The 12,137-nt window shown below is 38.4% G+C and overlaps 1 protein-coding gene across 2 annotated transcripts in view; it reads left to right on the top strand.

Moving 5' to 3' along the window:
• Positions 1-11,707, top strand: part of pik3c2a (phosphatidylinositol-4-phosphate 3-kinase, catalytic subunit type 2 alpha) — a 73,615-nt gene extending 61,908 nt beyond the window's left edge. For both annotated transcript variants that reach the window (XM_041795161.1, XM_041795162.1), the window contains exons 23-33: positions 192-328; positions 1,130-1,299; positions 1,507-1,663; positions 3,123-3,232; positions 3,714-3,921; positions 4,013-4,137; positions 6,046-6,163; positions 6,263-6,344; positions 6,561-6,667; positions 6,789-6,914; positions 9,787-11,707. In XM_041795161.1, the coding sequence (XP_041651095.1) occupies positions 192-328; positions 1,130-1,299; positions 1,507-1,663; positions 3,123-3,232; positions 3,714-3,921; positions 4,013-4,137; positions 6,046-6,163; positions 6,263-6,344; positions 6,561-6,667; positions 6,789-6,914; positions 9,787-9,969 (1,523 nt within the window). In that variant the 3' untranslated portion in view covers positions 9,970-11,707. The remainder of the gene's footprint in view (positions 1-191; positions 329-1,129; positions 1,300-1,506; positions 1,664-3,122; positions 3,233-3,713; positions 3,922-4,012; positions 4,138-6,045; positions 6,164-6,262; positions 6,345-6,560; positions 6,668-6,788; positions 6,915-9,786) is intronic.
• Positions 11,708-12,137: the final 430 nt, after the last annotated feature.

The following is a 12,137-nucleotide window of genomic DNA, read 5'->3' as shown; positions in this document are numbered from 1 at the left end:
GAACAAGGAATGTGATCATTAAAATCAATGATCATTTTTGTTGTGGGGGGGGCCTAATATCAGAGTCTGCTTTGGGCCTTACGTTAGCCAGGGGCGACCCTGTTTTTACTAGTTACCTACATTTTATAATGAGCCATGGTTATATAGTGCCACTTTTCCATGGTGTTAAAGGGTTTTTCTGTATTTTTTAGGCATGGTGGAGCTGGTACCGTCCTCAGATACTCTGAGAAAGATTCAGGTGGAGTACGGCGTCACAGGATCCTTTAAAGACAAGCCTCTGGCAGAATGGCTCCGCAAGTACAACCCTGCTGAGGACGAGTACGAAAAGGTAAAACTCATAACGTTTGAGTACATGCTTTGTACAGTGTCTTGTTTTTCCATACTAAGTTTTAGAATTTAAGTGTGAATTGAATCTAAGGTTGAATGTTGAGCTATATTTTATTGTTTCATGATATAAACTGGTAGTGAAATAACTTGTTCTTCACCAACCATGACTTCTCTTTGACACAATGATTTGGTGTAGGAATCTAAAACACAGTCGTAAGTCCTTGAGGTTTATAGCAGTAGTAGAGCTTTGTGACCTTTGACACCAGTAAATGTGAAACTTTACTCCACACTTCCGACCTCTGACTTGAAAATCTACTGCACAAAGTTTAACCCTGAACTTCAGCAGGACGCAGAAATAAACTTCATCAGATACACGCTAACATGGAGAACCACTGTTTAAAGCTGCAGCTACACGGCTTTTATTGTACCACTTCTGCAAAATGTGTGAACCAATTTTTTCTTTAACATCTGGAAATGTTATTATGATAACGATGAAGCACCTATAAAATGTGATTTCTACAAAGTGATTTGGCAGACATAATAAAATACACAAAAAGCCCAAATACAGCGGGAGAAGTCCACAAAATTCACACAAAAAGCTGGATAAAATCCAAGTATATATGATAAAAGTGGAACTAAAGAAGACTGAAGACCAGAAACAGACAAACAATCTGAGGGAAGATCAGTTAAAAGCTGGAAATACTTATCTGTCTCTTAGTTAGCCTTTAAAAACATCACATATAGCGCCACTGATTGTTATTTTAGTGTAAACAGCCTTTTTCTCTCTCCTTCCTTTCTTTAGGCGTCGGAGAACTTCATCTACTCATGTGCAGGCTGCTGTGTGGCAACCTACGTCCTCGGCATCTGTGATCGTCACAACGACAACATTATGCTGCGATCCACAGGTCACATGTTCCATATCGACTTTGGCAAGTTCCTGGGACACGCTCAGATGTTCGGCAGCTTCAAGAGGTAAAACATACCATCTTAGTTTCTGACCTCCTAGTATCTCTTCCAACATTTTTAGTGGCTTTATAGTGAATTGTTAAAGATTGATGTGGAGAAAGAGGTTCAGTCACACTCTTAACCAGAGTTTTCTAAGGATTTTAACTCCAGACCTTTGATTCACAAAGTGTGTAGAAGCTGATTTAATTTCCTTTCCCCTTTCTCTCCCATCAGGGACCGAGCTCCATTTGTTCTGACCTCTGACATGGCCTACGTCATCAATGGAGGCGAGCGTCCCACCAGCCGTTTCCAGCTCTTTGTAGACTTGTGCTGCCAGGCCTACAACCTCATCCGCAAGCACTCCGGGCTTTTCCTCAACCTGCTGTCACTGGTGAGATGTGAAACCAGCACAATATATAAAAAAAACACACAAAAATGCAGGTAGCATTAATACTTAAATCCGCTGGAAGACATGGGCAGTAAATTGATTTTATTGATGAATCATGTCTGGTTGAGTACAGGACGGACTGGTTTCTGCACCATTTCAGATTAAAGTCATTTTCGAGAAAACACAAAAAATGTTGCAGTATAAAGTCCTTTCAACAGAACATAGGATCATACATATTCTATTGTTATGTAAATAACAAAAGTAAACTTTGTAATATTGATATATAACACAATGACAAGCAATATAATTCCCCATGCTTCTCCTAGTACTAAATAATCTTTCATTAAACTCCAGAGGGGAAGTTTGACCCATCTGGAATAATTTTCCTGTAAAAAGGTTAATTTCTAGTCTTTAAAGCTGCAGAAAATTGTGTCAAATGAGAATCCAAAATCAGCCAGAGTCCAAAGTGAAATCTTGATCTGTCGTATTTGCCGAGTAATTCTGAAACTTCTGAAATACTAAGTTTCTGATTATTATTTTCCTTTGTGATGCATTTTCTACCTTCATCTTCTTTTTGAGTCTCATCCTTTTTGTATTTTGCATTGTCTCCATATTACCATACTTCTTGTGTAGCTGAACTATTTTTGCGTCTGCACCTGCAGGAGCCAGAAAAACAAGAAATGCAAACAAAGCAGTGGAGAACCTATCATTAATCAGTGTTTTTCTAGAGTCCTAGAAATGTCTGCTCATGCTTTATGCTGTAGTGTAGAACTATGACTGCAACGTCTGCAGTTTTTCAGTGTTCTTAAAAGAAAATATGAATTCAAATCACTTTAGATCAGAGGGTTGCTCACAGAGCTTTAAATGGAGAATAATAGTCAACATATGACATGCATATATAAACGCATTTCATGATATAACATTTACTCAATAGTTTATACCAAGGTCTATTGGCAGTAACAACATGTACAGGCATGTTTTATCAGGGTTTTATCTGTGAAACAATTACAACGGATGTTGATTTTTACAGCAACTTTTTTCCATGTCAGTCATGAGAGGGTTGGCTCGGCTTTCCCTAAATACTAGGAGGAGGGACTACAAGAAAAAATGGATGGGAACCACTGATTTAAGGCAACAAGGATTAAGTGAATTGATTTTACAAGAAGGAAGCCTTTTGGCAACTAGTCTTGTGTCTGAGATGATGGTTGATCAATAAAGCAAAGTATTTGACACCTAAAACCAAAATAATTTGTTTTAAATAATAGGGATTTTAATGTATTTTGATTTCACTGTTTTGATCAGTTAAATAAGTTTTTTTTTTGCATGGTATATAAACATTTTTGAGATGATTTTTCTGCACAAAAATGTAAATAACAAAACAAGCTTTGCTGCTTTTGAAATTAAAAGAAATCAAAAATGTATTTGACTCTGTCTTCACTGGCTCTTGTTGTGTCTGTTTAAGATGACGTCCTCAGGCCTCCCAGAGCTGACCGGCCCTCAGGATCTGAAGTACGTGTTTGATGCTCTGCAGCCACACAACACAGACGCTGAGGCCACAATCTTCTTCACCAGGTAAATTTACCTGCTTCAAACATTCTAGTGGCAAGAAATGTAATTTGTCTCTTTGTCTGTTTGAATAAAGAAGAAATGTGTGAAATTTGTGCTGCATGTTGAACTCAATTCATATCTTCAACAACCATGAAATTGGTAAATTATACACAAAGGTTATTCCTTCCCCTCTTATGTGCTGATTGATACAAGATGTTACTTTCATGAGTGAATTCACACACAGCTCTTTGGTTGTTTTGTTTGTTGTGGGTGAAATACACTCCACATCCACCAGGTGGCAACGTTGGCCACTGAAGGAAAGTTAAGCTCTAGTGTTAAATAATATCGACTCCTGACATGGAAGATTAAATATTAGCGCTTGTTTTTGTCAAACCTGTCACATGTTTGTGTAACAACAAAGGTCAAAAACAGATGAATGTATTGATCATCCATCTTTATCCCTCTACCTTCCCTTCACCCTCTTCCTCCTATTCATCCTCTACAGGCTGATCGAGTCCAGTCTGGGCAGCGTGGCCACCAAGTTCAACTTCTTCATCCACAACCTCGCTCAGCTAAGATTCTCTGGTCTGCCGGCCAACGACGAGCCAATCCTGTCATTCTCCCCCAAAACGTACACTCTGAAACAGGAGGGACGCATCCTGCACGCCTCCATCTTCTCCTTCCAGAAGAGATACAACCCAGACAAGCACTATGTGAGTTTTATCACCTATAACTGATTGCTCCATCTCTTAAACACCTGATTGGCTGTCTCTGATTGTCTGTCTCCATGTCTTCTCTGTGCAGACGTACGTGGTGAGGCTGATGAGGGAAGGTCAGACCGAGCCTCAGTTTGTCTTCCGCACTTTTGACGAGTTTCAGGAGCTCCACAATAAACTCAGCATCCTCTTCCCCCTCTGGAAGCTGCCCAGGTAAGGCCTCAACCTCTAAACAGTTTTATTCCTGAGCTCCAAATCACTCTTGCATTAAAAAATGTATGGTTAAATATGAAACAAGCTTTTTTCTGATGTTATTTAAAGCTCCAGCTATGTAAAAAAAAATGATGCAATGATGTGTAATTTTTTTTTTACCTATAACAACTTTAATTTTTTATTTCTTCTTATTTTTTAATCAGGAGTTACTTGTGTCCTTATACCTTGATTAATTAGTTTGTTTTTGTTTTGTCTGACTTTTCGCAATGCAGTTTATCTGAATTACACAGTAACACATACAATTTTATCGTGCTTGATAGGCACCTCTCTTGTTCTCCTTTTTGTATTTTTTTTCCCCACACTTTTAGTATTAATCAGGCCCTGTCCATTGCATAGGTTCTCTTAAAGTGGACATGTTTTGATCTAAAGTGTTTTCCATCCAGGTATGAGTTTGTAGCCATTACTATTATGACTAATTCCAGTTAAAGCCTGGCACACACTGAAAAAAATACATTTCTTAAATCTTTACTGACTTTGGAAATACAAGTAACCCTAAATATTACAGCAGATTTTACAGTCTTGTTTCATACAGTGTTTGGTTTTTTATGAGATGACCAACTCAGCACACTTCACACTAACAGTCTCAATCATGACCAGCCAGAGACTCCACCTTTAAAAACTTAAAATCGTGGGTGCTGGTTTTGCTCAGTAAAGAAGATAGCGAAGATTTGGTTTGATTTTGATTTGATTTCCATTTGCTGAGCCAGAAAAGCCAGAAAATATATGTAAAAATATGAAAGAATTTTGCAGCATTTAATCTTGTTAAATGCTACTCTAGAGCAGTAGTTTTCAAACATTTTTTGACCAAGATACACCTAAGATTTAGTCAAAATCTCAAGGCATACCAGATTCATATCCATGCAAAATAGCTTCTTTAACACAGTACAGTATCTTTAGTTGTTGAACGGTTGTAGTGATAACTTGCGGTGGCACACATTCCCACAGCACACCTAGACTTGCCTCAAGGAACACGAGTTTGCTTCTGCACGCCATTTGAGAACCACCGTTCTAGACTAAACGAGCTAAATGTGGCTAGCTGCTAGCTATCTGCTATAGCCATTAGGGCAGCAATTTTGGTCCAGCTCCTGTCCTTGTCATTTTGACTGTATGCTTTACAGGACAAGATATTTAAGCACTCGTGTTGTTGTCCATATAACGGAAGGCTTCACGTTTACTACCGTTGCCATGGCTGTGTTTGTTGTACTTCCTCCTTCAGTCAGTTTGCTTTCCATTCCATGTCACAATCCACAGAGTTTTTACTTGGCTGTCCTTAAAGTCCCCGCATCCCTGGTAAATGTTAAGCATATTAAATAATTGCCATTTGAAATCAGAGTGGCTCTGATCGTATTCTGAGCAGATCAGGGTGGACAAAATCTCTTACCACACCTCACAGGAATCACAGGAATATCTGCTAAGATTATATTTAGAACCATCAACTGATGGGGCATTTTGCTGCCATTGGTCGGAACGGGTGAATCATGCCCCAAATCAGCATGATTATCTAGTGGTGTGTACGCTGCTTAAAGCCATCTTTGTGAGCTGTTCAAAATGTGTCAAAATAGGAACTAAAATAGTTAAAATTGACAGGATTCCCCTTTACTTTCTCTGTCACTGATGAGAATATGTATGAAAACATTTGACCTAGCCGAAGATGATTCAAGGTACTTGGTAAAATTTTGAGGGGAGACTCCAAGCTTACTCTGCTGGGTTAACATCTCGAAAACTGCCACCTTTTAAATTTCTCTCTGTAACCTTTTCTTGTTGCTATGCAGTCTCAGAACAATAAAAATGAAGAGTTGCATCAGTTTCAGAAGAAATAGGTCATTGTTTACCTGTCTTTCTCTCCAGTTTCCCCAACAAGATGGTGCTCGGTCGCACACACATTAAAGAAGTGGCAGCAAAGAGGAAGTTTGAGCTCAACAACTACGTGCACAACCTGATGAGGAGCTCTGCAGAGGTCAACCAGGTACACTGGCACATGAAAATGCACAATAATCTGTATTAGAGGAACAGTTTAAACATTTTGTACTAGTGGTTGATTAAATTTCTTGTTTTCTGATTGTAGTGTGACCTGATCTACACCTTCTTCCATCCGATCGCACGAGATGACAAGACAGAAGGTTTAGACGCCACAGCCAGAGCACCAGGTACACACCTGAACATTTCAGTCCTGTTCTGAACAGTCAGTATGATAGAGATGTATTATAACTCAAACTTTTGGCCTTCATGCCGACACTCAATTCATCCTTTTGCTTATTTTTTGGCTTTAAACATTTTGTTAAACACTCTTTTGTCACTTTACTTTTGAAATGTTTGTGCCCTTGAGCCATTAGCTTCATAGATGTGACGTCTGATTGTTGCAGAGCCTCCTCTCAGTCCAACCTCTGGTCGAGTTGAAGGAGAAGTGAAGCTTTCGATCTCATACAGAAACAGTAATCTGTTCATCATGGTCATGCACATCAAAGATCTGGTAAAAAGCAATGATCCTGACACATTTAATATTGTGTTTCTTGAAAGTTTTTTATGGTGTTTTATTTTAATGTTGTTACTTTGTTCAGCTATCTGATAATATTTAATCTGCCCATCCTTAGGTTTCTGAAGACGGCACAGATCCAAACCCATATGTGAAAACCTACCTGCTTCCAGATCCACACAAGACCTCCAAACGCAAGACGAAGATCTCGAGGAAAACCAGAAACCCAACTTTCAATGAGATGGTAAGACAACATGATTACTTGCATTTACAGATGTAATATATACACACAAGTGCATTTCAGAAAATTGGAATATCATGAAAAAGTCACGTTTGCTGATTTAATTCAAACGTGAAACTTCCATATTACCTAGATTCATTTCATACAAAGTGAAATATGTCAAGACCTTTTTTGTTTTAATCTTGATGATTACAGCTTATAGCTCATTAAAATCTAAAATCCATTATCTCAAAATATTAGACTATTGTGGAAAAGTTCAATGTGCAAAGGTGAAGCTGAGAGCTGCTATCAGAGCAACCTGGGCTTCATAACACCCCAGCAGTGCCACAGACCGATTGGCTCCATGCCACTTCACATGGATGCAGTTATTTATGCAAAAGGAGCTCCAACCAATTACTGAGCACATAAAGCCGGGCATACACTGTGCGATTTTCGTCCGATTCAACAACGAATTTTGAGTCGTACGACTCACTTTGAAGTCGGGCTGACTTTAAGTCGGATCAGGTGTCGTTTTTCGTGCTGTGTACAGGGGCATACGACAGCTGACCATGGCCAGACGAGCTGCTTCCGACTGGTCAGATGGATTTCTGGCATGTTGGATATTTTGGTCGTACAACTCCTGACACTTCACAGTCAGAGCAGAATAAACAACTTTTGGGTATTGTTTTTCTTTGTATTGGACTCTATAGTGTGAGCACATAAATCGTGCACTATGGTCGTAGTAGTAGTTGACATTCTGTCACGACTGTTGTATGCCCGGCTTAAACAAGCATAATTTTCCAGAAGGTCATCATTTCTGTATTACAAATGCTTTTTTTGGACTTGTGTTTTGTGATGTTCTAATATTTTTAGATTGATTTTTGTGAGCTGTTATGCATAATCATCAAGATTCAAACAAAAAAGTCTTGAAATATTTCACTTAGTATTATATCACTGGAAAGAAATAAACTTTCCCCTGATATGCTATTGTTTTAGATGTACCTGTATGGCTGATATGCCTCATTTACATGAAATTACACCTTGTTTTAATGTCACTTTTATGGTAAATTGTGCTTTGAGTCATTTTTGACCCTCAAAGACACCAGATGCTATACATGTTAAGAAAACTCCTATATTTTATTGTAAGTATCGATCATAAAAGTTGTTTGCTAAGGGTATGGTAGGGAGCCATCCATGTTATTTTAAGCAGTTAGATTAAAGAAATATAAATGTCTTTTATAAAAAAAAAAAAAACTGTTGAAATTGGATAGAAATTGACCCCAGGACAACATAAAGGGTTAATCTTCATAGAAGACCACGGTATCACTGTGATTCAAGAGACACGTGATGATTTCAAGTTTTTGGTTTAAAATAATAAACACTTAGGCTCCCCTTTTCCTCTCAAATTTCATTAGAAAAGTCTTTAGCAAGATAAAATAATCAGTAGTTGCTGTTTTTGCCCAGTAGACCAAACAGACAGGTGGGATTTCTGCATCCATGCTGCACCTATCTTCTCTACTGTATGGTCATTTATTATTAAACTTTATCATTCAGAAATAATACACCGGTTACGCTGGTCTAAAGAAAAGCTTCATAAAATATTTTCAGAGGTAGATCCATCATGTGATCGCTGTGGGTTGGCACCAGCTTCACTGGGCCATATGTTCTGGACCTGCCCAAGGATAACAAATTATTGGAACAACACTTTTCAGACACTATCCAAAACACTAAATAGACCTGTTGACTTGGATCCTTTAACAGCAATCTTAGGAATTGTTGACCCTAGTGTAATAAAAAATAGTGCAGAACACAATATGGTTTCATTTGTATGTTTGATTGCAAGAAGATTGATTCTTCTTAACTGGAAGCAGAAGACTGCACCAACATATTTAAATCTTATGAGAGATGTAATGGCACACTTTGAGCTAGAGAAAATAAAATTCTCCTTGAAAAAACAGGAGAGGAAATTTTACAAGATCTGGCAACCTTTTATCCAACATTTCAATCAAATGAACACAATGTAGTTGGGTTATTTGAATGTGGTATGGAACAAGGAGGATCAGAAAATTAAGAAAATTAGGAAAAAGAGGAAATCCTAACATGAATGTCTTGTGCATCCCCCCCCCTTCTTCCTCTTGTTTAAATAATTCAACTATGTATTTATATGTATATATATAATTTCTTTATATTTTACTGTAATTTTTCTTGAAAATTGTATATGTCTATATTTCTTTACCCTCTGTGTTTTCTTTAAGATGTGCTATTTATTTACTTTGTATTTTACAGGAAATCAGGTGACTGTGTGTGTAAATGTGTGTATAAGCTCAATCGACCATTGCTATATATTGTTGTTTATGTTCAAAAAGACAATAAAAACAGATAAAAAAAAAAAAACTTTATCATTCAGACTGAATTTGACAAGAAAAATAATAATGGCTTTGACTTAATAAACAACTGAAATAACCGTAAACCAGAAAGTCTAGGTTGAAGGTTCACTTTATTATCTCTGTGAAGGGCAATTTGTTTTGCAGCCATTAGTCAAACATACATCCTGACCAATCATAAATACAGCTCAATGAGACGGTTGGCAATACAATAAATACATCAATAAAAGTACATAGCAAAAAATAACACAGTCAGGGCCACAGCTAATCATTTAAAAGGCCAACTGAAGCAGGGACAAACTACTTTTTTAGCCTTTTAGTCCTACGTCCAGGCAGGCTGCATCTGCAGCTGGACGGTAAAGTAAGAAAACAAAGGATGGCTATGATCAGGCAGGAGAGTATGAGCCTTTTTGAGGGTCCAGCTTTGTACATATTAGTTAGGTCATTACTGGTCGAACTCTTACATGAAGTCTGTTGTGATTTCTGACACTTTCCGTCCTCTTACTCCACAGTTGGTGTACAGCGGCTACAGCAAGGAAACCCTGGGCCTGCGTGAGCTCCAACTGAGCGTGCTCAGTGCCGAGTCGCTGCGTGAGAACTACTTCCTGGGCGGCATCACGCTCAGACTTAAAGACTTTGACCTCAGCAAGGAGACGGTCAAGTGGTACAAACTGACGGCCGTCCCCTACTTCTAAACCTCCCCTGCCTGCCTCTCCTGAAGTCGAGGACAACTCCACCTTTTCAGAATAAAGCTGCATTCATGTGTTATGGGAAAGGCAGCACGAGTGGCCTTACTTGAAAATCCTGCTCACCTCAGCTCTCACATTTCTTAAAGAATAGGCTCATGAGCTTCCAGAGTTTGTATTTTGGACCAATGGACTGTCTTTTTAAATCACTGAATTTGAAGAAGTAGGGAAATTTACATTTCAAAATTCATAAACCAAATGGACTTTTTCTTTGGCATAAATCAGAGTTCTTAAGGCATCATGGCAGGATGCACTTCAGCTCCAAACACAGTTGGATAAAAACCATCATGATACTTCATTAATTCCCATACAGCATTAATGCAGACTTAAAGCTCCTCTAGACGTTTCCTGAAAGGACGACAGAGCAGGCAGATTCACAGACCCTGAGAGGGAAGCCTGCTCTTATCTCTGCTATGTCCTCCTCTCCCTCTTTAACTAATCATGATTGTTTCTGTGACAAACAATCGCCTCTTCTTTTGTGTCTTCTTTCCTAAACTTTAACAAAGAGCTGTAATGTTTTGTACATTTTGATATTAGAGGACCAAAACGGCTTACTTGGAGAAGAGTATATATAGATTGACAGGTTTATTTTTTAAGGAATAGAAAGGGGGATCTTTTTACATTTTCCTTTGTTTATTTTCTATATAGGCAAATAGGAGGCATCAGGGTTTCCAGACACTTCTGGGTAGAGTAGCCCAGCACACCAGGATCCAGAAATCAACAGTGACCTTATGATTCCCCGAGAATGTGCCAAAAGAAGGACAGCAAATCAAACCACTCTCCCGAGAAGGGAGTTGAACAGGGTGCCTTTGTTTGTGCTCACAATCTTTTAATGCTCAACTTGGCCTTATTGTGATATAAAGTATATTTTATTAACAATCTGATATGTCCTTATTAAACAAAAATCTATATTCTGTAAGCTATATCAGGCGTTCTTCCAGAGCAGGTTTATTTTATAACAGTGGACTGCCACTAAATGCACACTACCAGGTCTCTTTCTCATGATATTACTTGACTATTTTCACACAGCACACCTTAAAGGGGAAATTTCTATCTTCAGCTTTGGACTCACTCTTTCTCTGCGCTCTTGGTGAAGAGATTAGGGTTTAGCGCAGTTCAGACTTTTCACAATGCAGTATATGGACTCGGTTTAAGCATGGAGTCTGGATGTGAGGCCGTTTCAGCTCAGGCAGCAGCATCGCACAATCCCAGTGCCTAATGGTGGTTTAATAAATGGAAACATGGTGTAATTATGTATTTAACTGCCAGTGAAATCCAGATCCAGCCTGGTCTTATGATATGAATGTGAGAAAATGATCTGAAGGGACTGATTGGCACTGCGAAGGCAACTTTTCACAAAAAGGGAACTAGGTCCTGTGCAAGAGATTAGCTGCTTCTCCTTCCACTCGCTAACGATAAAATGTTAATGTTTAATAAAGAAAATTAAGATGAATCTATCTGCAGACTTTTAAAGAGATCTGAAAGACTTTTGTGATCAAAGAGCAACACTCACGTTATGAATATTAGTGATATGATCCACTCTTTTAGTGACTGTACAAAGAACACAAGCAGAGTTTGTATTAACATGGCCAGTTATTTATTCTTAATTGGTGACCTGTAACCCGAATGGATCAGTGTGTACTGTAATCCCTCTTTCCTAAAGCAAATTAAATGTTTTTGGAACAAACATGATGTGGCATTTTGTGTCTGTCAATAAAAATGTGTTTGATAAATTGCAATCATTACTGACACATAGCAGTTCCACTTTACATTGTGGTATTTTCATCCATGTCTGCAGGATAAAAGTGACTAGTTTGGCTTTTTCAGTGCTAAAATTGATTTTATTTTGTGAAGAACAGAAACATTGAGATCAGATGTGAAGTTTCAAATCTAATCATGTGACTTTGGATTAGAAGGTACAGTCTGTCACCTTTAACTGGAAGGTTGGGGTTTAATCCTCAGCTTCCTCAGACACATCTCCACGTGTCCTTAGGCAGGACACTTAACCCCAAGTTGAATCCACTGCTGCATCAGTAAGGTATGAATTTGGTCAATTAATACTAAGCCCACATTAATTAGAAGTGAGTGAATGGGTAAGTGTGGCCTGCAATGTACGA

Source organism: Cheilinus undulatus, linkage group 9, assembly GCF_018320785.1.
Source record: "Cheilinus undulatus linkage group 9, ASM1832078v1, whole genome shotgun sequence".
Classification (NCBI taxonomy): Eukaryota; Metazoa; Chordata; class Actinopteri; order Labriformes; family Labridae; genus Cheilinus; species Cheilinus undulatus.
This window is presented reverse-complemented; position numbering and strand designations above follow the sequence as displayed.